Source organism: Giraffa tippelskirchi, chromosome 5, assembly GCF_054371585.1.
Source record: "Giraffa tippelskirchi isolate mGirTip1 chromosome 5, T2T-mGirTip1v1.2.pri, whole genome shotgun sequence".
NCBI classification, from domain to species: Eukaryota; Metazoa; Chordata; class Mammalia; order Artiodactyla; family Giraffidae; genus Giraffa; species Giraffa tippelskirchi.
The window spans coordinates 98,594,114-98,618,801 of record NC_137279.1 but is presented as its reverse complement, the minus strand read 5'-3'; the positions used below and the strand labels follow the sequence as shown (position 1 = coordinate 98,618,801).

At 36.7% G+C, this 24,688-nt stretch overlaps 1 protein-coding gene and 1 pseudogene across 20 annotated transcripts in view; both read left to right on the top strand.

Annotated features, from left to right (window-relative positions):
- Window positions 1-24,688, top strand: part of RPRD2 (regulation of nuclear pre-mRNA domain containing 2) — a 90,639-nt gene that overhangs the window by 36,137 nt on the left and 29,814 nt on the right. For 11 of the 20 annotated variants that reach the window (XM_081487795.1, XM_081487791.1, XM_081487794.1 and 8 more), the window contains 2 exons: window positions 5,077-5,206; window positions 23,087-23,187. In XM_081487795.1, the coding sequence (XP_081343921.1) occupies window positions 5,077-5,206; window positions 23,087-23,187 (231 nt within the window). Of the gene's footprint in view, window positions 1-5,076; window positions 5,207-23,086; window positions 23,188-24,036; window positions 24,115-24,688 lie in introns of all 20 variants that reach the window. The other 9 variants (XM_081487793.1, XM_081487789.1, XM_081487792.1 and 6 more) reach the window with 1 other exon arrangement.
- On the top strand, window positions 2,046-2,931 carry LOC145505501 (protein-L-histidine N-pros-methyltransferase-like; annotated as a pseudogene).

Sequence of the window (24,688 nt, the reverse complement as noted above, 5' to 3'; positions counted from 1 at the left end):
CCCTGATCCGGGGGAACTAAGATCCCACTAGCCATGGGGCATGCTCAAAAAGAAAAAGAAAACTTTGGGATGATTTGTTCTGGGGAAGAGTAGAGATGAGGTGGAGAAGGGTCAGAATCTGACATGCATTAAATTTAAAATTTGGGGTGTTTTTCTATGGGTGAGTAGAAAACACTGAAGATTATGTAGGATAGGTTATCATAGAAGAGGAAAATTCTGTGTGAGGTGTTTCTGGGGATTGTGAGTAATTCATTAAAGGTAGAATTTTGAAGGGGAAGAGATGAGACTGGAAGAGAAGGTAAAAATCCAGAAAATGAGTGAAAACTAAGACGTTTGACCTAGAGAGCGTATTAAAAAGCAGAGACATTACTTTGCCAAAAAAGGTCCGTCTAGTCAAAGCTATGGTTCTTCTAGTAGTCATGTATGGATGTGAGAGTTGGACTATAAAGAAAGCTTAGCACCGAAGAATTGATGCTTTTGAACTGTGGTGTTGGAGAAGACTCTTGAGAGTCCTCTGGACTGCAAGGAGATTCAACCTAAAGGTTCCTTTAGTCATCCTAAAGGAAATCAGTCCTGAATATTCATTGGAAGGAATGAATGAAGCTGATGCTGAAGCTGCAACTCCAATACTTTGGCCACCTGATGCGAAGAACTGACTCATTGGAAAAGACCCTGATGCTGAGAAAGATTGAAGGCAGGAGGAGAAGGGGACGACAGAGGATGAGATGGTTGGATGGCATCACCGCCTCAATGGACATGAGTTTGAGTAAGCTCCAGGAGTTGATGATGGACAGGGAGGCCTGGCGTGCTGCAGTCCATGGGGTTGCAAAGAGTCAGACACAACTGAGCAACTGAACTGAAGGTGTTTGGACATTTTCTAGTAAGCAGTTGGAAATCATTGACAGATTTCGTATGAGAATTGGATAATGTTTACACATTAGAAGATGAATTTGGGCAACAGTATATAGAATAAATTTGAAAAGATCAGGTCCACGTCAAGATAAACAGTTAAGAGGTTATTGCAGTAGTCATCCAGGTCAAAAGTGATAACCCAGCAGAGAGCAGTGGTAGGAACAAAAGGAAAAGAGGAAATAAATTTGGCATATATTGGAGACAAAATTGGTTGGACTTGCAGATTTATCAAAATGGGGTAAGGATTAGGGAGAAAGAAGAGCCAAAAAAGACTGCTGAAATTCTGGCTAAATACAAGAGCAGTAACATGAACGAGGAGGAAGATTATTAGTAAAATATTGAGATCAAGTTCATGGTGCCTCTGAGATCTTGAAGTAGATGTGTGCGTTGACTGGTAAAGGGAAATCCAGACATGAAATCTTTGGATGGTGGAGTCATTGATACACAGGTGGTGGTAGTTAAATGTGGATAGTTCTGCTGATAGCATTCCATTTTCTGTTGACTGAGTGCTATTGTGAATGGTTTACATACATTGTTTTATTATTTAATTCTTTTAACAACCCATGATGTTGTTATTTCTCAAAGGAAAAAGGTAACATACAGAAGAGTTAGGTAATGTATCAGCCCCTAAAGCTAGTGACAAAGCCAGGAATGGAACAGACTGATTTCGAACCTGCCATCTTAAAACACTATGCTACCGATGAATCAAGAAGAGTGCTCAGGAGAGAACCTTGGGAAGCATCAGCATTTAAAGGAGGATCACAGGCAGAGCTGCCTATGACTATACATGCCCGCCTGTGTATATATATGGAGGAGTAGCTAGAGACGTCAGAGGAGAACTAAGAGAACGATTAAGACAGAGACCAAAAGAGGGTTTATTAGATTATTCTGTGTACCAAAAGCCTGGCGGAAATGATACTCCTCTGTAGAAATAGCATTTAGAAAAAACTCGCCTTGACCCCCTGCCTCGGCCCTGAAGGGGCTGGGTGGGCAATTTGGGTGCCATGGCTTGAGCCTAGGCTGGAGGCAGCGGCGCGTCCTCCTCGCTCCGGCGGTGATTGGAGCGAGCGGCCGCGGCCCTGGATGAAGCTGCTCCCAGGCTGACACTGGCGTCCTTGTAGCTGGCGCGGAGGATGTGGACCCTGCGGAACCCGCTTATCCGCTCCCTGTAAGTGAACATGCTGACTGGCCGGGGCGCCGGCGGCAGCCACGGACTTCAGGAAGGAGAACCACCAGTGGTATGTGTGCAACAGAGAGAAATTATGCAAGTCACTCCAGGCTGCCCTTGTTCAGAGTTACCTTGATCAAGGAACACAGATCTTAAACAACAGCATTGAGAAATCAGGCTGGCTATTTATCCAGTTATATCACTCGTTCACCTGTTTTTAACCTGTTTATGTCTAGAACATCTATCAATGGGTTGCTAGGAAGAGGCTAAATGTTTGTGTTTTCACCATATCAGTTTCAGAGACTGCTTAAAATTAATCCAGACTGGAAAACCCATAGACTTCTTGATTTAGGTGCTGGAGATGGAGAGGTCACAAAAATCATGAACCCTCATTTTGAAGAAGTTTATGCCACTGAGCTGTCTGAAACTATGACATGGCAGCTACAGAAGAAGAAATGCAGAGTGCTTGGTATAAATGAAGGGCAGAAGACAGGGTTCTAGTATGATGTCATCAGCTACTTGAATTTGCTGGACTGTTGTGATCAGCCTCTGACTGTTAAAAAGATATCAGAAGTGTCTTGGAGCCAACCAGAGGCAGGGTCATCCTTTCTTTGGTCTTACCTTTTCATCCCTATGTGGAGAACGTAGGTGGCAAATGGGATAAACCATTGGAAATTTTGGAAATCAAGGGACAGAATTGGGAAGAACAAGTGAATAGTCTGCCTGAAGTTTTCAGAAAAGCTGGTTTTGTTATTGAAGCTTTCACCAGACTGCCATACCCGTGTGAAGGCAACATGTATAATGACTACTACGTTCTGGATGATGCTGTCTTTTTTCTCAAACCCATGTAAACATGTGGAGATTGAGGTCTTCCGAGTCCACCCCAAGAATGTACACTTCGGAAGAGGGTCTGCGTGTTCAGTTGTATGAAGGGAGGACCTTTGGGGACTGCCATTCTAAATATCATGTAGGATTTTTAAAAGCCAAAATACTAATTATTGCCTTGTAGTGTGTAAAAGGAATGTTTTTAAAAAACAAAAAACCCAACTCTTCGAGGATTTTTATCAACTCTTTATTCAATTATGTAGATCACAGTCCGATTATGGAAGATATTTTTTATACTTAATTGCAGTAGGGACTCATTCCCAAAGCAATAGTCATGACTTCGCAGGGAACTAGTAAATGTGGGTTGTTTGCAATAAAAGGAAGACTGGGCAATAAATCTGTCTTTCCAGTTGCAAATATTGGTTATAAAGTATAGCCACTGATCCTCTTTCATGTTTAGAAATTCTGTCATTATTAAAGAAAATGTTTTTAATCATGCTAAGAAGCTCTTTTTGAAGGTGGGAAAGAAAACTCACCTTTGGGTTTAATAAGTTGGAGTTTATTGGTAACCGTAGTAACTGCCGTTTGAGTGGAGTGATGGCAGCTTAAATGAGATAGCATATTTTATATAAAGCTCCTCATATAGTGGATTACATATATTTTAAGTACAGAAAAAAGGTAGCTCCTATAATTATGAAGTTACTAGAAATGAAAGTGGAGACAGTGACTATATAATACTCTTTCAGATCCCTAAATCTGAAAGATCTTAACCGACTCAGGTAAGTTGATTTAGATTGCTTTAAATATGGGTACATTTTTTTTTGTTGGAGCCCCATGGCATATGGGCTTTTAGTTCCCCGACCAGGGATCAAACCTGTGCCCCCCTACATTGAAAATGTAGACTCCCAACCACTGGACCACCAGGGAAATCCCCATGGATACAATTTTTGAGAGAACATAAGTTCCATGTAATGATTTCTGCTTCTCTGTGAAATAGCATATTAAGCTTATCTCCTAAGAGTGAGAAAGAATGTGGTAAGTGAAGGTGCATCGCAAGAGTGGTAAAAGTTCGAAATAGGTCTAACAGCAAATTAGAGAAGATGCTAATTAAAGACATGTGGAAGGAGGGCCCCGTGAGGAAGAGACTGAATTGTTTCAGTACTCTTGGTGTGATTTTCTTCAGCAGAACCCAGGGACAGAAATATAGGTGCAATAAAGGCATTCAGTTGGATTGATCCAGATTTAGGATTTTATTGAATACATGTGATAGGCTGTAAACTGTAGGGAGAATGAAAAGCATATGAAGGTTTTAATATGAGTAGTTTAGATAATGGATCAAAAAGACTCTGAAATTGGTAGAGAAAGAATTGAGTACTAGAAGCGACTGTACATGAGTTAGAGAAAATAAATGAGACCTTGATGAAATTGAAGGGCAGATACAACAGAGTGGGTGGTTGTGGTCAGAAAAGGTGATTTGAAAGTGTAGAAAGAAGTGGTTCTTGGAGGTCACTGAATTAGAGGTTGAGACTAGAAAATGTGATGAATCATCCATATGGACATTAAGATTGTTCAGGATAATAATGAAACTTGGGTTTGCTTGGCTCAAGGTTCCAGATAGTAAATAGATTAGGCCTTGCCTTGAACCTTTAAAAAAGATTGACCGAGGTATGTTTATGGGCTCAAATTACTTTTTTCCCAGGACGTTCACCTAGTGATGAAAGTGGCAGCAGAGCCTCTCTTCCAGTAGATGGGAAGGTGAAAAGAGTCTGTCTACAATAATAATGGAAAGGAGGTTAAGCAGTTTGTCTAAGGTCACGTTCTGATTGGATTCTAAAGCCCACAGTCCTTCCACTAACCCTGGTGTTTTTGCAACAAACTGAACTACTTTAACTCAATTTTAATCTTCCCAGATATTTGGCAGAACAGTTTTGTTTCATTTTAGCTTCTCCAAAGTTAATGTGTTTTTTAGTGCCAAACATACACAAAGTAAAGTGGAAATCTGCTCAAAGGAACACTTTGAACAGAAACTTAACCTGAAGCAGTCAAGGTTTTTAGGCATTAGGTTCAGTAAATTGATCCATTGGTTCGTTTGTCTGTCTGTATTTGGAGTAAGTTGCACTAAGTATAACTTGACTCATTTGGTTTTATTTATTGTCTTTCCTCATTTCCAGCTGCCTATCCCCACCGTTTGAATCTCTTTTACCTTGCCAATGATGTCATACAGAACTGTAAAAGGAAAAACGCAATCATATTCCGTGAATCATTTGCTGATGTACTTCCTGAAGCAGCTGCTCTAGTGAAGTAAGTAAATTCTCACTCTTCTTTGGGATCTAAGCTTAGAAAATTTAGAAGTTTAATTTCCCATCCTACCCATTAGTAAGAATTATAAAAGTTGCACATGCTTGAAGATCCAAGGGTATTTTGTCTGTATTGTTCATTATAACTTTTTTGGTAATACACATATTTTTCTTTTAAAGACTTTTTCTTCCTTTTTCGAAAACTTGTCTGGTATCTATGCTCTGCCTGTTTTCCCCTTATTTGGCCAAGAGAATGTATCTCCTGTTCATACTCTCTGACTGTATGTTTCTTTCTGTTTCTTCTGTTCTGTGATTTTTACATATTTCCATCTTTCTTAAGTCTTTCTGAAATCTTGCCCCCTTCATGAAATCTGTGTAATTAGGAAAAATGAAAATATTTACTCTTAACTTCATATTAATTTACTCCATTCTTAACAAAACTGTATCCAGCATTTTCCAGAGTGCTGGAACACTCGTACTTGATCTTATTTGCCCTGTATTAATAGTGTTTTCCTTGTGTTTCATGCATATTTGTAAGTTGTTTGCTTGGTGCCAGAAGCACACACATACATACACATTTGAAGGATAAACAGTTATGTGGAAAAATAAAAATAGCCAAATATTTCCTCAAATGATATATTTGTTATGATTGTATGAATATATGAATATTCTGTTTTATTGATCCATTTCTTAGTATTAACCCAGTCACAGGGGAATCCTTGTCCCTTCCATTGGATTGTAAACTTGAGATGGTCTGCTTTGGTATCACAAAAGATTAAGATGTGGTCTTACTTTCAGGTACTAAGTAATAAAGATTTATACACAGGTCAGAAGAACATAAAGTAATAACAGTAATAGCACCTACATTTATTGAAAATTCATAATTGACCAGATACTTATTCAAAGTGCTTTGTGTACTTCAGGTTGTTTAATCCTGAGAACAATATTTAAAGTGGCTACTACTATTGTCCCCATTTTAAGGAGAAGGAAACTGACTTAGAAAGACTACATAAGCTCTCACAGATGTGGGGGGCAGCGGGTAGGGGGTAGTGGTATTTGGCAGAATTCCTACCCAAGACTATCTAGACCCCAGAGCTTATGTTCTGTGCTGACTCTTTACATACATAAATTCAGTATAATTTTGAGTAAGAAAAGCAGTGTGCTAAATGATCTCCGCTTATGGTTTCTGCTGTAAACATCATTATAGTCTAAAAAACTTAACCTAGTGTTTCTTGGACTTAGGTTTCATGACCTAGTTCATGGATTAATATAGGGTTGCCAGCTTTTGTTTTACCATGTAAAGATATTTTTAAGAACAACTACTTTGTGTTACTATTTCACAGAAAAATGTAGGAATGGGATAATCTCAGAATAAAGTACAGTCCTTTAAAATAAAATTTTAGGCTCCAAAAATGTTTTCAACTCAATGGAGGTTATCTTCAGAAACCTGTAATAAAATCACTTAATGGTGAAACAGTAAAAGCATTTCAGGACAGTGATGCCCTTTATCGTCATTACTATTCACCATTAGGTTGAGATTCCCTTTATTTCTAAATAAGTAAGAAGAAGAATGCATTTAGAAGAGACAGAATTGTGATTATTGGCAGATAATATGATTACGTATATCAGGGGTGGGCAACCTTTTTCTATAAAAAACCAGATAGTATTTGAGTCTTTGCAGGCCATAGGATCTCTATTGCCACTACTCAACTCTACTGTTCTGTCATGAAACCTTCCATAGACGATACATAAGCAAATAGTTATAGCTGTGTTCCAATAAAACTTTATTTACAAAGCAGACAGCAGACCAGAATTGGCCTGAGGTTTGTAGTTTGCAAACTTTTGGCCTACGTAGAATCAATGAATAAGAGAGTTCAGTTAAATAGTGAGATTCAAGTTCAACATAGAAAAGCAGTAGATTTCCTATGTATGTTAATAGTAACCAATTAAAAATGTAATCAGGGGATTTATGGGAGGCTTGCTTCTGCTATGAAGCATAAAGGCCGACTTCTCCTTGTAAGTTTGTTGGTGGGCCCAGTGCACCTTTGTGGGCCTCTGCCAGTGTTGAGTAGTCATGGACTAGCAACCAGTTGTTCGTTTGAAGTATTTTTGTATTTTAAAAACTAAACATTCCAAGGACAAAACACTTAACGTTCTGATACGGAAAACGAGCAAAGAATGGGGACAGGCAGAAGACATATAAATTAAAGAAAAGAATCTTCAACTCAACTATACAAAGAAATAGAAGTTTAAATGCAACTGTTCACACTAATCAAAAGAGCGGAGTCCTTTTTACTAATGGAAGCCAGGCGCTTCTGTACTTCTGGTGAGAGTATGAATTAGAACCTTTCTTGAAAGCGATTTGGCAGAATTTGTTGATAGGCTTTAAATGATCTGTACTCCAGAAATTCTCGAGGAATTGAGAGCCTTTAAACTCTCCATCCTCTTTGACCCAGGAAGGTCACTCATAGAAATCTATCTTGAAGAAAAAAATCAGAAATGCAAAGATTGTCTTCAAAGGATGTACATTGCAGAATTTATTGAAGTTGGAAACAAATGGTTAAATTGTGATTATTTTTTAAAAAATGTAATTAGGGAGAAAAGATTCTTTTTGCAACAAAAAGTAATGCCTCCTGTCCCCCAAGTAAAGGACACCTTACACAAAAATAACATAAGTATGTAAAGCTTTTACAAAGAAGAATTTTTGAACTTTACTAAAGGATATTAAAGAAAATATGTGTAAATGAAGTGATAGATATATAATTTTGAAGGGAAAGATCCGGTATTGTTATTCTTTCCCAAAATGTAGACTATAAATTCATTGTAATCTCAGTCAGAATCTCAATCGTATTTAATGTAGAAGGATAAAATATCCAAGATGATTATTTATAAGAACATTGAAGTCAGAGCTCCCCTGTCATTTATTTGTATATATTTTAAAACAGTAATAGAATCAGAAATAGAAGACTGTTATGAGTGAAACAGAATATATTCTCACTTATAAAGAAATTAATTGTAATATGATGTTAGTCACACAGTCGTGTCTAACTCTTTGCACCCCCATGGACTGTGGCCTTCCAGGCTCCTCTGTCCATGGAATTCTCCAGACACAAATACTGGAGTTGGTAGCCATTCCCTTCTCCAGGGGATCTTCCAGATCCAGGGGTCAAACCCAAGTCTCCTGCATTGCAGGCAGATTCTTTACCATCTGAGGTAAAGTATATGATAAACGAGAGGATATTAGGATATGAGCTTTAGTATTCTATAAACAGCCACATCCTAACCACCATTAACCCCCTTTTAAATTTCTGTTCACAGTTACACTTTAGACTCATTTCTGCCCTTTTGCAAATTCATTTCTCTTAATTTAAGGCTATCATTTTAATCACTTTAATTTAGGAGGGGCAAATTTTTAGAAATTCCAGGCAGATAACCTACGTGAGTGAAATGGGTTGATTGTAAGGAAAAATCCATCTAAAAGGGACAGCAGCTACTCAGCTCTAGCCTATGGCTGTAAAGAAACATAACTTAAGTGTTAACATGTGTTGTCAGATCTTCCAAAAAACTTTGTCATTTTTAAGCTAGGTCAAAATCTAGATCCCTATATGAAGTTTCCCAAATTTTAAATGTGTGAAACTAACTCGTATTCTAAAAAATTTATTGCTAGCCAAACAAAACACATCTGAGAACTAACACAAAATCTGCAATTAACGAGAATCAGCTATATTTAGAAATCTTAACAAAAGACATATAAGATCGCTATTGAAAAAATTATAAAACATAATTGAGAAACGGTATGGAAAACTGAAACAAATAATTCGTGGATAGAGAAGACTCTATATTTAATGATATCATTTCTTCCCAAACTGATTTATAAGTCCAATGCAATTTTAATTAAGATTTTAATAGTTTCCCCCCATTTTACAAATTTATTTATTTGCTTTTGTACAGTTATTCATTCCTGGAACATATGTTGTGTATTTACTAAGCACTTCGCACTGTTAATGATCTGAGATTTAGACAACAAATAACACACTGTGTAGCCTGGACACAGCATGAATAGGTATGGACCAGTAATGTGATGACTGCTGCAGTGGAGTTAGCTCAGCTTGCAGTGGGGGCAGCTTAAGTACAAGTTGATTTTGAATTTTGTATGGAAGTGCAGAGAGCTCGCTCCTTTCTTCCCCAACAAAGAAAAAGCCAAGAAACTCTTGAAGAGTTACAAGGTGGGAAGACAGGCTCTACCAGGTTTCAAGACTATTTATAAAGCTATGATAAATAAAGCAGAATGATATTTGCCCAGAGATAACCAAAGAAACTAGTAGAACATAATACAAAGTCTAGGAACAGACCAGTATATATGTATACTTGGTCTCTGTGTGAAAAAGAACTTTTTCATAATATTGCTGGGGCAGATTGCCATACAGGAAAGATTAGATCCTATGCACATCATACACAAAAATCAATTGGATATTAAACACAAATATGAAAGAACTACAAATCTTTTGGAGACAATATAGGAGAATATCTCATGACCTTACCTCATAAGATTGACAAATTCAGCTACATTAAAATGAAGACCTACCATTTAATCAAAAGACACTATAAAGAGGGAAAAGACAAGCTGCAGAGTGGGAGAAAATATTCTGCAGTCAACAAAAGATTTATATCCAGAATATATAAAAAATTGTAAATAATAAGAAAGATAATATATTGAAGATTTTAGTTTTACCTGGCACTTATATTAGAAATCAAGCCAGAAATTGTTTGAATATTTATTAATGACTTTTAAAACAATAAATATTAATATTAATAACCAAAACTTATAGTTTTAATAGTGTTTTGCATTCTTGCAGATCTCTTTAGTATCTGGCTTAATAGCAGACAGCTGTATTTTCTTACCTCCTTTTGCATTCAGTCTGTTCTGATATCACATGTCATGTAGCCCTAGAATTGCTGAAATATATCATTACATATCATATACGTTAAGTCCTGATCAGGAGAGAGAAATCACATACCAGTAATTTAAACAGGGAAAATTTAATATAACGAATCATTAAGGGGCTTTTCTGGCAGTCCAATGGTTAAGAGTCCACGCTTCCAATGCACAGGGCACAGGTTCAATCTGTGGTCAGGAAAGTAAGATCCCACATGCCACAAGGTGTAGCCAAAATAAATTAAATTTTAAGAAGCTTAACTTTGGAGGGGAGAAAAGGACCGTTGAGTAGGTAAAAGGTAGCTAACTACTAGAAAGAATAAAATAATTCTTAAGGTGATATGGAATAGTATGTGCTAAAAGCAGCTACTACTTCTGAACCTGAGGGAAAAGTAAATAACTACCCCCACCCTAACCCACCCCAAGCTGAGATTCAGATCTCAGGAAGAGTAGATGGCTGTAAGAACATGCTACCCGTCACTAGTAGTTTAGAAACAGGTCAGAGAGCAGTCACCACTGAACTACAAGAGCTGTGCTGAAAGCCTGCCAGGGTGCCTCTGTGCTGATCCACTTGAAAATAATAGCCCTGAAAGAGGAATCCCTACTGCTTCTTCCAGCCTCTCAGTGTCAGTCCAGGGCTCTCTGTTGGCAGAGTCCAACTCTGAACCAATGGAAAATAGAGTTTTCAGTGTCTGGCCCCAGTACAAGGAAGGGCATATTGGAGCTTAGAGGCAATAAAGCAATAGCTAGCACACATATGTACCAGATGAGGATAAATCTTCTAAGTCCACCAGTACAAACATTAGCAAAATTGTGGCACAGTGGAAGCTCTCTTATACTGTTGGTTTGAGGGTTGATTGGTATAAAACAACCTCATTTTTTTTTTTAAGTTTGTTATATATACCCTGTGACCTTGTAGTTCCAACCCTAAGCTTTTACAAACCCTGAGAAACTTACATATTTGCAGCAAGATCAGTGGAAGGGAATTTTTATACCAACTTTGTCTACAGTAGTAAAAATTTGGGGGAGTTCCCTGGCAGTTCAGTGGTTAGGACTCCATGCTTCCACTGCAAGGGGGCCCAGGTTCAGTCCCTGGTTGGAGAACTAAGATCCTGCAAACCACACAGTCCAGCAGAAGAATAAAGTGAAAACCCTAATTTAAAAAAAAAATTGGAAACACTTTTTACAGTAAGGTGAATGAATTGTGGCATACTGGAATATCAAACAGCAAAGAAAATTAATGAATTTCAGTTATATGCAATGATATAAATGAATCTCACAAAATACTGGTTGGAAGTACAAAGGAATATTTCTGTATACATAGTATGAATCCATTTATATAAAGTTCAAGTTTGGCAGAAAAATAAACTTGTTTATACTTCAGTCAGTCAGTTCAGTCTCTCAGTCATGTCTGACTCTTTGTGACCCCATGGACCACAGCACATCAGGCTTCCCTGTCCGTCACCAACTCCCGGAGCTTGCTCAAACTCATGTCCATTGAGGCGGTGATGCTATCCAACCATCTCATCCTCTGTCATCCCCTTCTCCTCCTGCCTTCGATCTTTCCCAGCATCAGGGTCTTTTCCAGTGAGTCAGTTCTTCACATCAGGTGGCCAAAGTATTGGAGTTTCAGCTTCAGCATCAGTCCTTCCAATGAATATTCAGGACTCATTTCCTTTAGGATGGACTAAAGGAACCTTTAGGTTGGATCTCCTTGCAGTCCAGAGGACTCTCAAGAGTCTTCTCCAGCACCACAGTTCAAAAGCATCAATTCTTCGGTGCTCAGCTTTCTCTATAGTCCAACTCTCACATCCACACATGACTTCTGGAAAAACCATAGCTTTGAGTAGATGGACTTTTGTTGGCAAAGTAATGTCTCTACTTTTTAATATGCTGCCTAGGTTGGTCATAACTTTTCTTCCAAGGAGCAAAAGTCTTTTAATTTCATGGCTGCAGTCACCATCTGCAGTGATTTTGGAGCCCAGAAAAATAAAGTCTCGCTGCTTTCCCTTGTTTCCCCATCTGTTTGCCATGCAGTGATGGGACTGGATGCCATGATCTTAGTTTTCTGAATGTTGAGTTTTAAGCCAACTTTTCACTCTCCTCTTTCACTTTCATCAAGAGGCTCTTTAGTTCTTCTTCACTTTCTGCCATAAGGGTGGTATCATCTGCATATCTGAGGTTATTGATATTTCTCCCAGCAGTCTTGATTCCAGCTTGTGCTTCATCCAGTCCAGCATTTCGCATGATGTGCTCTGTATGTAAGTTAAATAAGCAGGGTGACAATATACAGCCTTGTTTATACTTACCTGTATATTAAAACAAAATTAAGGAAATAGGTATCATAAAAGTCTACCATCCCAGGTAGATGGAAGGGATTGTGATCTTGAAGGGACCCACTCAGTTCCTCTAGGTAGCCAGTAGTGTATTATTTCTTGACCTGGGTTGTGATTACATGGGTATTCACTTTTTAAGTATCTGTTAATATATATCATATGTAATTATATATTATATGCAGCTTTTCTGAAATATAAGATTTATTTGGACTAAACATTTTTCAAATTACAGTTTTAAGTAAATGAATTTAAGAGGTTGGTTCCCTTTGAAAATTGAATTGGCAGCCTGGTAGAACAAATTGTGTAGTCAGTCATAGAGCAGTACAATATTCCCAATTAGGTATCATTTCTGTAAGGTTTTATTTATTCTATCCTTTCACCTTCCTTATAGATCTAGTATCCTCAAGAAATTTTCCCTTCCTAACTTGTTTTTCAAATTTTAATGTTTTTTAAAGTTTAAATGCATTTATTTTTAATTGAGGGATAATTGCTCCACAATATTGTGTTGGCCCCTGCCGTATATCAACCTGAATCAGCCATAGATACATGTATGTCCCTTCCCTGCTGATCCTCGCTCCCATCCCCTACCCCACCCTTCTGACTTCTCTTCCCCAGTCTGGATTAAGCAGTTCTTCTTTGCTATCATTATACCTACCGCTTCTTTTGTCATAGCCCCTAACACAGCGCTTTATAATTGATACACTTGCTTTTTGTCACTCTCCCAGACTTCGAGCTTCTGCTCCCAGCACAATGCTTGTCACTTCATAGGTGGTTGGTTAGCTTGATGCATGGTTGGAAATACCATGGAGTGCTATAAAGCTTTGTTTCTTAGATATAGGGCTAGTTATTCATTGGTGGGTCCATGGATATAGTTGAAAGCGTCATTGGATTGTCTAAGCATATTGAATATCATCCGTATGATTACCTTATTAGCAGTTCTGTGAGTTATTTTCAGTGGCTCTATCGTGTGTTTTTATTTTGGTATAAGACAGTGTTCCTTTATCAGAGGCTAATGAGGAAAGGTTAAAGGTGACTTTAATATAAATAATTGTATCAGTTGAAGGCACTAATCATTTCAGCATACACTAAAGAAAAAAATTCATAGTAGTTCAAATGGAGAAAAATGGTGAAATAACAGAGTGGTAATGGTATTATGGTCTTGAAAAGTTTAAAACAATGTATATATTCAGTATCATATTTGCTTTGCAATTTGGTTTCAACAAAATATCATTTATAACTTTAAATCAGTGTTTATATGAATGGTATTTACTATATTTTTGTTTAATTTGCAAATTCTGACTTGTAGTTGTTGAAGAACTATAAAATGTTTTCCAGAGAATCATATAGGGTAGAAAGATATAGAGACTTTGCGATCATCTTCATAGGCAGTCCAAGAGAACTGACAGATTTTTGAGGGTTTGGTGAGTTTGCTGAATACAAATCAACATACAGGAATCAGCATTTCAGTATGTCAGAAATAACCAGTTATAATAAAAAGATATTATTAACAGTAACATAAAAGCTCTAGATACCTAAAATGAAAGAGTGTTGAGACCTTTATGGAGAAAACTATAAACTTTCAAAAAGATAAAAATCAGCATATAAATATAGTACACTTTAATCAAGTTCCCAATAGGACATTTTAAGAAATTTGTTATACTGATTGTAAAATTCATATAGAGGAGTCATTGTCTTAGGAGTAGCCAGGACTGTTAATAAAAAGCAAGTAGGGGACTTCCCTGGTGTGGTACAGTGGATAAGAATCCACCTGCCAGTGCAGGGGACACAGGTCCAACCCCTGGTCCAGGATGCTCCACATCCCTCGGAGCATCTAAATCCTTTGTGCTTTAACTACTGAGCCAGTGCTCTAAGCCCATGAACCACAGTTGCTGAAGCCTATGTGCCTAGAGCCTGTTCTCCACAGCTAGAGAAGCGAGCTCACTGAGAAGCCTGAGCACCTCAGCAAAGAGTAGCCCCCTCTCACTGCAGCCAGGCAAAGCCCGCAAGCAGCAGTGAAGACCCAGTGCAACCAAAATAAATAAACTAAAAAGAAAAAAATACCAAGTAGGACTTAACCTATGAAATATCAAGAGTTATTATTTGGTTTAGTTTCTAATACATGTTTTTAATGATATTGTGTGTGGAGGGTGATGGGATGGCTGAAATAGCTCTGCCTATAATCTCATGACCTGTATTTTTGACAAAGTAATGAATAAAAAAGTGAAATTATTCTCAATAAAAAATCTGATATAGGGAAAAAATAATTATTATTTGGTACAGTAATTAAAAGAGGATGATAGTAATACAAGGATAGATAAATAGATTTAAGGAACAAAACAGAGAGCCCAAGGATGGACCCATACCTATATGCTGCTGCTGCTGCTAAGTTGCTTCAGTCGTGTCTGACTCTGTGTGACCTCATAGATGGCAGCCCTATATGGGACCTCTGTAAATGGTAGAAGTCGCATTGCGGTTCATTGGGGGAAAGATGTATTCTTCAATAAGTGATTCTGGGACATGGGCTTTCTGTGTGGAAGAAATAAAATTAAATGTTAAATGTTTCCCAATACCGCACACAAAAGCATATTCCAAATGAATTACTTTAATATATAAAACAAAACTTTAAAATGTTAAAGAAAACGAATATTTTCCTGACTGTAAGGGTTAGTTTAGAAAGCTCTTAAGACACAAAGAACAGATACTAAAGAAAAGTATAAATTTAATTACATCAAAATTAAACTGCATTATAGAAGACATCCTAAAATTAAAGACAAGTGACACACTAGGGAAAACATGTTATAGGCAAATAAAAAAGATACATTTTTATAAATGGGGGTTATTTTAGGCTATACAGGGCAGTACGTTTTTATTTATTTTTCTTTAGCTGCTGTGTATGTTTGTCACGGCGTGTGTAGGCTTCTTGTTGCAGAGCAAGGGCTCAATAGTTGTGGCTCATGGGCTTCTCTTGTTGCTGTGTGTGGGCTTAATTGCCCTGCAAGCGTGTAGGATCTTAGTTTCCTGACCAGGCATCGCACCCAAGTTCCCTAGATTGGAAGGTGGATTCTGATTAAGTATTGACTATACTTGCTCCTTGAGTTGACCCCATTATTTGGTCTTCTGTTTGGTCAGTTGGCAAATATTTATTAAGAAGCTGCAAGATACAGCACATTACTGTGATGATGTTCCAGAAATAAGATATTGATAAAGAAAAGATATTCCCCTGAGTGAGGCACAAGATTATGCTGTTTGGTTCTGATTGTTTGTTTGTTTTTGTGTTGTTCATGTTTGTTGTCATTGGGTTTTGGCCACATGGCTTGTGAGATCCCAGTTCCCCAACCAGGGCTTGAACCCCGGGCCCTTGGAGTCCTAACCACTGGACTGCCAGGAAATTTCCTAATTCTGTTTATTTTAACTCTGATACCTGGGCACCTCTTCTTACACTCTTCATCAGTTTTGTGCTTTGAAATAATTTACTAATACTTTTTTGTTTTAAAAGTGGTCCGAGGCAGGGGTTGCTAGTATACAAAGCATCTATTCAGCATCCTAGCAATTCTGCAAAAAAGTCAATTTTTTGTTACTTACAAGTCAAACAGCAAAGTTTATATTTAATTATTTTATGATGTGTACATGGCAGTAATTGTATATTCTGTAGAAATTGAGGTTGTAATCAGTAATGGCTGAAATAGAGGTCTAGAGTTAACAAGGTAAGTAAAACTGCTATCTTGGATTTTGTTTTTTTTTTTTTATTTTAGTTGAATTTGGAAATTCAAGAGATGGTTATATTGTGGGAGTTTGAGAGTTCTGTGTTCATATAAATGAAAAATAAATCTAGCCAAGAATTTTAAACCTAACAAATTATCTAGTAAAAATCAGTTTACAATGAAGAAACCTAGTTCCCCAAAGATTTTTTTTACTAAAACCAGAACTAAAATGTCTAGTTTCCCTATCTTGTGCTGTGTTTACTATATTTTACCCTAGTCTTATTTATGTGATTTTCTAGCAATTGCTATTTCTCCATTGTATTTTACTTGAGGATTTTGGTGAATAGCTGTTGGGACTTCATAATGAATAGTTGGGTTTGAAAATGACAAAGTCTAGTTGTCATTCGTTCATTTACTATTTAGCAAACACTTTGTAGGTGCTGAAGAAGCAACAATAAATGTTACAACCTCTGCAAACAGACATTAACAGATAATTATGATGACTTCTGGCTGAAGGGCCAGCCATCTATTCTAAAGGGTCCTTTTTTTATAAAGCAATCACATTCTTGACAAAATGTAAGCCGAACCAGCAACAGTGGACATATTAGAATGGCAGAGCTGACATTAATTAGTATGCGTATCTTGCTAATACCACATGACCTGAGCTGTGGAGAGGGAATAAAGAGGTGGTGAGTCATAAATACCCTTGGCTTCCAGTATAGGTTTGCTCTTAAGGAACACATTTCCTACTTAGTTCACCAAGAATCTCATAGATCAAACAAAAAAATATGTACTGACAGTCAAAGGTTGCTAAGTACATTGGGAAACAAAGCACCGCAAGGAGAAGCAGCAGATTTAGATTCCTTCACAGAGCTTCAGGTATTTGAATTATCAGACAGGGCATTTAAGACAATCATAAAAGATGCTAAAAGAAGATTAAATGGAATAAAACGAACAATGGATAAAATACTTGGACAAAAGAACCAGTAGGAATTCTAGAAAGGAAAAAGATTAAGCTAAAGAATAGTTCTGAAGAAGTTAGAATGTAGCAGTAGAGAGAAGGAAATGGCAACCCACTCCAGTGTTCTTGCCTAGAGAATCCCACAGACCGCGGAGCCTGGTGGGCTGCTGTCTATGGGGTCGCACAGAGTCGGACACAACTGAAGCGACTTAGTAGTAGTAGTAGTAGTAGAGAGAAGGAAGTGGCGAAATGGAGATTAGAATGAGAGGCCTAATTAAAATCAAATGAGAATCCAGGAGAGAGCTTCTGCGTTCTTTTGGAGAGGTAATGGCTGAGAATGCTCTGAAAGTGATTTAAAAAAAACCAACAGAAACAACAAAGTAAAACATGAATCTTCAAATGATAGGAAGCACAACATACACTAAGCAGGATAAATTTTTAAAAAGTTACACCTAGTCATCCATTGTAATGAAATTACCAAAAAAGATTTTAAAAGCAGCCAAAGAGTTCACACCTACTAGAATGACTGTAATTTAAAAACAAAACTAGAGAATAACAAGTGTTAGAGAGGATGGGAAAAACTTCTACACTTCTGTAGGAATGTATAAATGGTGCAGCTGCTATGGAAAAAGTTTGATAGTTCTTCAAAAAGTTAAACATAGCATTACTATATGATCCAGCAAATCTATTCCTGATTATATACAAAAAAAGAAATGAAAGCAGGAAATCAAATGGATATTTGTACACCCATGTTCTAATAGCACTATTTACAATAACCAAAAGAAGGAACCAGCCTGATTTTCAGATTAACAGATAAAAGTATGGTATATATATAAAACGGAGTATCATTTAACCTTAAAAAGGAAACAGTTCTGACACATGCTACAACATAGATGACTCTTACAAAACATTATGTGGAGTGAAACCAATCATAAAAGCACAACTATTGTATGATTCTGCTTATATGAAATAACTGCAGTGGTCAAATTCATAGAAACAGAAGGTACAGTTGTGGTTTGTAGTGAAAATAGGGAGATCTTATTTAATGGATATAGAACTTCAGTTTTTCAGGATGAAGAGTTCTAGAGGTTGATTGCATGGCAGTGTAAATGTACATAATATTACTGAGCTATACTCTTAAAGTGGTTAAGATGGTAAATTTTATGTTTGTTTTACCATAATTTTTAAGAAAAATGATTGATACATAGTATCATATCTGATACATAGTATCATGAATGAACCTTGAAAACATGCTGACATAAGCTAAGCACAAAAGAACAAATTGTATGATTCCATTTTTATAAAATGTCTTGATTAGGTAAATCCATGGAGACAGAAAGTAGATTAGAAGTTGTCAGGAGTTGAAGGGAAGGAGTAATAGGGAGTTAATTGTTTAATGGGTACAGAGTTTGTTTAGGGCAATAAAAATTTTTGGAAATAGGGGTGGTGATTGTACAACATTGTGGATATAACGAATGCCAATGAGTTATACATTTAAAAAATGATTACTGGGCTTCCCTGGTAGTCCAGTGGTTAATTTAAGAATCCATTTGCCGATGCAGGTGACACAGGTTCTTCGATCTCTGGTCCAAGAAGATTGCACATACCACAGGGCAACTAACCCCGTGTGCCACAACTACTAACCCTGTGCAGCGCCCCCCCAAAAACAGACATTAAAATGGCTTAGAGAGGAAGACTTGACACCATAAAACTTTAAGAAAACAGACAAAACATTCTCTGACATAAATGTTTTCTTTAGTCAGTATCCCAAGGCAAAAGAAAATAAAAGCAAAACTAAACAAATGGGACCTAATTAAACTCAGAAGCTTTTGCACAGCAAAGGAAACCGTAAACAAAATGAAAAGACAACCTATGGACTAGGAGAAAGTATTTGCAAGTAATGTGACTGACAAGGGTTTATTTTCCAAAATATACGAATAGCTCATTCAGCTCAATTAAAAAAAAAAAACAATCAAAAAATGGACAGAAGACTTAAAATTGTGTTTTCTCCAAGGCCAACATCCAGATGGCTAACAGGCACCTGAAAAGATACTCGACATCACTGTATTAGAGAAATGCAAGTCAAAACTATAGTGAAGAATCCCCTCACACTGAACTGGTCATCATCAAAAAGTCTACAAATAATAAATGCTGGAGAAGGTGTGGAGAAAAAGGAACCCTCCTATAGTGTTAGTGGAGCTGTAAATTGTGCAGCCACTATGGCGAACAGTACGGAAGTTCCTTAAAAATTAAAAGATACATATTCCCCAGTGTTCATAGCAGCACTGTTTACCATAGCCAAGACATGGAAGCCACCTAAGTGTCCATCAACAGATGAATGGATAAAGAAGATATGTGTTATAAATGATACAATGAATTTATTTAAAAAATAAAAATAGATTCACAGGTATAGAAAACAAATTTATGGTTACCAAAGGGGGAAAAGGAATGGATAAATAAGAAGGTTGGGATTAACAGATAGACTCTGCTATATATAAAATGTATAAACAACAAGGTCCTACTGTATAGCACAGGAAACTATATTCGATACCTTGTAATAACGTATAATGGAAAATAGGAAAAAGAATATATATGTGTGTATGTATAACCAAATTACACTGCTTTATACCAGAAATCAAAGCAACATTATAAATCAATTCTACTTCAATTTTTCTTAAAGAAAGAAAAATATATTAGGAAGCCAAATCAAAAGAATCATAACACCATGATCCAGTGTGATATATTCGCAGGATGCAAGGGTGGTTCTTCTGTAAATCGGCATGATAATCACATTAACAAAAAGGAGAATTAAAAAACACGATCATCTTAATAGAGGCAGAAAAAGCATTTGACAAAATTCAACACCCAGTTATAAAAACTCTCAATAAAGTGGGTACAGAAAGAACATCCTTCAACATAATATAGGCAGTATATGACAAATCCACAACTAAAATAATACTCAGTGGTGACAAACTGAAAGCTGTCCTTCTAAGAATAGGAACAAAGCAACAATGTATACTCTTGCTATTCTTACTCAACATAGTATTGGAAATTCTAACCAGAGCAATTAGGCAGGAAAAAGAAAGAAAAGGTATTGGAAAAGAAGTATAACTGTCACTATTTGTGGATGACATGATTTTATATAGTTGTTGTTTAGTCACTTAGTCATGTCCAGTTCTTTAGTGATCCTATGGACTGTATTCCACTAGGTTCCTCTGTCCTTGGAATTTCCCAGGAATTGAACCTGTGTCTCCTGCATTGCAGGCAGATTCTTTACTGCTGAGCCACCAGGGAAGCCATAATTTTATATAGAGAAAATTCTAAAAACTTCACCAAAAGCCTATTGGAAACAATAAGCAAATACAGTTAAGTTTCAGTATACAGAGTCAATATACAAAAATCAATTTCACTTCTGTGTTAACAATGAGATAGCAGAAAAGCAAATTAAGAGAAAAAGCAATTCCATTTAGAATCGCAACAAAAAAGAATGAAATACCTAGGATAAATTTAATCAAGGAGGTAAAAGATATGTACACTGAAAACTATAAGACATTGTTGAAAATAATTGAAGAAGACACAGATAAATGGAAAGATATTTCAAGCTCATGGATTGAAAGAAATAACATTGTCAAGTGTTCATATTACCTAAAGCAATCTGTGGGTTCAGTGCAATCTCTATCAAAATCCGAAGGATGTTTTCCACCAAAATAGAAAAGAAATTCTAAAATTTATATGAAACCACAAAAGAACCTGAATAGCCAAAGCAATACTGAGGAAAAAGAACACAAAACTATAGACATCACACACCCTGATATCAAATGATACTACAAAGCCACAATAACAAAAAACAGCATGGTATTGACAGAAAAACAGATACATTGATCAGTGAAACAGAATTGAAAGCCCAGAAATGTATGCATTTATGTACAACTAATTTACAACAGAGAAGCAAAGAATATACAATGGGGAAAGGCTAGTCTCTTCAGTAAATGATGGGGTAAGAAACAAGAGCAACATAAAAAAAAAAAGCTAAATTAGGCCACTGGACTCATACTGTACACAAAAATTAACTCAAAATGAATTAAAGAGTTATTGTAAGATCTGAAACCATAAAACTCCTAGAAGAAAACATAGGCTGTACACACTGACATTGGTCTTAACATTATTTTTCTGGATATGTCTCCTCAGGCAAGCAATACAAAAGGAAAAATAAACAGATGGGACTACATCAAACTAAAAAGTTTCTGTACAACAAGGAAAATCATCAATAAAACAGAAACATAGCCTACTGACTGGGAGAAGAGATCTGCAAATCAAATATCTGATAAGGGGTTAATATCCAAAACAACTCATACGACTCAACAACAGAAAAACCAATAACTTGCTTTAAAAAATGAGCAGAGGAGCTGAATGGACATTTTTTCCAGAGAAGACATACAAATGACCAATAGGCAGATGATGTTGAACATTACTAATTGTTAGGGAAATAAAACCACAGTGAGATGTCACCTCATGCCCATTAGAATGACTTGTTTTCAAAAAGGCATGAAATAACAAGTGTTTGAGAGGATTTGAAAAAAATGGAATCCTCATACACTGCTGGTGGGAGTGTAAATCCATGCAGCCACTGTGGAAAACAGTATGGAGATTCCTCAAAAAATTAAGAATAAAACTACCGTATGGTCTGAGTATTTACACCAAGAATACAAAAGTACTGATTGGAAAAGATTTATGCACCCCTATGTCCATCACAGCATTATGTACAATAGCTAAGATATGAAAACATAAGAAGTATCCATTGATGGTTGAATGGATGAACAAAAATGTGATATATACAGATACATATACACACACACACACAAAATGGAGCACCACTTAACCATTTAAAAAAAGATGAAATCTTGCCATTTGTGATAACACAAATGGACCTTGAGGATATTCTGCTAAGTGAAATAAGTCAGGTAAAGAAAGAGGTACCTTATGTTTTCACTCATATATAGAATGTGTTTTAAAAATTAAAAATAAAAATAAATAACCAAACACACAGACATAGATACAGAGGACCAAGTAGTGGTTACCAGCGTGAGAGGGTGGTAAAGTATGAAATGGATAAAGGGAGTCAGCTGTATGGTGATGGATGGAAACTTAAACTTTGATTATAAGTATGCTCATGAATGTATACAGAAGTAGAAATATAAGGTACTCATGAAACTTATCAACCAGTATTAAAGTTCAATGTCATCCATAACCTCATTTATGTTACCAATAAAGTGTTGAACAAGACTTTTTAAGATTTTAGCCCTAGACACCAGAAAAAAATGTTTTAAACATGAAAAGACATTTGGAAAATAATTTTTTAATTAATTTTTATTTATTTATTTTTGGCTGTGCTAAGTGTTCGTTGCGGTGCACAGGGTCTTCATTGCTGTGCACTATCTTTCTCTAGTTGCTGTGGGTGAGAGCTACTCTAGAAGTGGTATGTGGCCTGCTCCTTGCAGTGACTTCTCTTGTTGCGGAGCAGGGCTCTAGGGCATGTGGGCTTAGATGCCCCACAGCATGTGGGATCTTCGTTCCCAGACCAGAAATGGAACCCTGTTCCCCTGCATTGGGCTTCCCTGGTGGCTCAGCTGGTAAAGAATCTGCCTGCAGTGTGGGATACCTGGGTTTGATCCCTGGGTTGGGAAGATCCCTTGGAGAAGGGAAAGACTACCGACTTCAGTATTCTGGCCTGGAGAATTCCATGGACTGTATAGTCCATGGGGTCAGAAAGAGTCAGATATGACTGAGGGACTTTCAGTTTCACTTTCCCCTGCATTGGCAGGTGGATTTTTAACCACTAGACCATGAGGTAAGTCCCTCGAAAAGAATTTTGTTGACAACTTTATTTTCAGATTTCTAGTTTGAGACACAAGTTTAACATTTTTATGTCTCACTTTTTCTTTCTTCTCAGGGATCCATCTGTCTCTAAATCTGTAGAACGAATCTTTAAAATCTGGGAAGATAGAAATGTATACCCAGAAGAAATGATTATGGCATTAAGAGAAGCTTTGAGTAAGTATCCGTTCTCTCCAAAAAGAAAGATTGAGTCATTATTCAGTTTTTAAAATTATATGTATTTTACAGATCTAGTCCTTTTGCTTATTAATGGAAGACAAAGTTTGGGATCTGGCCCTATTTGTTTAAAATTAAATAACTGTACAAATCTGTTTGCATTAAAATTTAAGTGGAATGATTTGGAGAGAGTTGAATTTTGGTTTCTTTGACTAAAAAAAGGCAAGCATATTAAGTGATGGTCATTAATTATTTTTCTACATTTGTTTTACTTTGAATGCTTTAAACTATTCATCTTTTGTGTTTAATAATTACTGCCCTGTCCTCTTACTTTTGGGAGAATTTTTAGGCAAGGTTTCCGTTTTCACTAAGTTATTTGATACATTAAGCATGTATTGGTATTCTTCAGTCTCTTTTGGTTTAGATTTGCAGTAAGTTTTGTACAGGTGTTTTTTAAAGTATTTAGTTTCTATGTATTAGATTCATGTACTAAAGTCATTGAGTAGAAGTTGGTGATACCTGATACCATGACTGTAATTTGACTAGAAATTTGCTTTAAAAATAGCATCTTCTAAGAAGCTGTTAAATTCTTCATTTGAATGAGTTACCTAGTGTTTTTAAACTTCCTACCCTGTTCTCCAAATTAGTTATTTCTTTGATACAGAAATCATGTTTATTTGACAGCTTCTTAGATCTGGTGGGTGTTTTTATCTTTTTATAAAAATAAAAGAAAAGGAAAGAAAGAAACAACACACAGTCTCGGATTGCCTTTTTTCACCTTTGACACTGAAGTGGACAGACAGAACAGCTTCCCATAACGCCAGATTGCAAAACTGAAATGTTTTCCAGGTACCACTTTCAAAACTCAGAAGCAGCTGAAAGAAAATCTGAACAAACAACCGAATAAGCAGTGGAAGAAATCACAAAGTAAGGAACAAAATCTCAACTAATATAAATTACCTCCTCTTTTTGGAGCAGAAGAAAATGTAGACCATTTGACATCGTACCTGGCATAAACCATGGGCAAGCCTGTGTTTTCCAGGCCTGGGAGGCTCCCAGTGACTTACACTAACCAAGCCATCATGGAGTTACTTCTTTAAAAAAAATAAAACTACTTTTAAACAAAGGAAATGCAGAAAAAGGGTTTAAATGTGTGAAGATTCAAGAGTAGTTGGGGGATTGGAAGAAGAAAAAAGTACGTGATAGTGCCCAGGGTAACTTTAAGGTTCAAAGCTATATGAAGTTAGAGGCAGCTGGCATTAAACAACAGAGCTGAAGAGGAGACTAGGCATTAAGAAGCATTTCTGTGGGAGCCATGAAATCCTTCAGATTTGGGGAGATACTCTACCAGATTAGACATGGGCCTCAAATCCTGGCCAGAAGCCATTCTCTTAACAGGAGCTCCTGCTGTGTTTATCATGTTTACCCAGCATGAGATCACGGGAGTGGAATACTGCATGTGATAGGCTGCTGTGGGCCAAACTGAGGAATATTGAGAAAG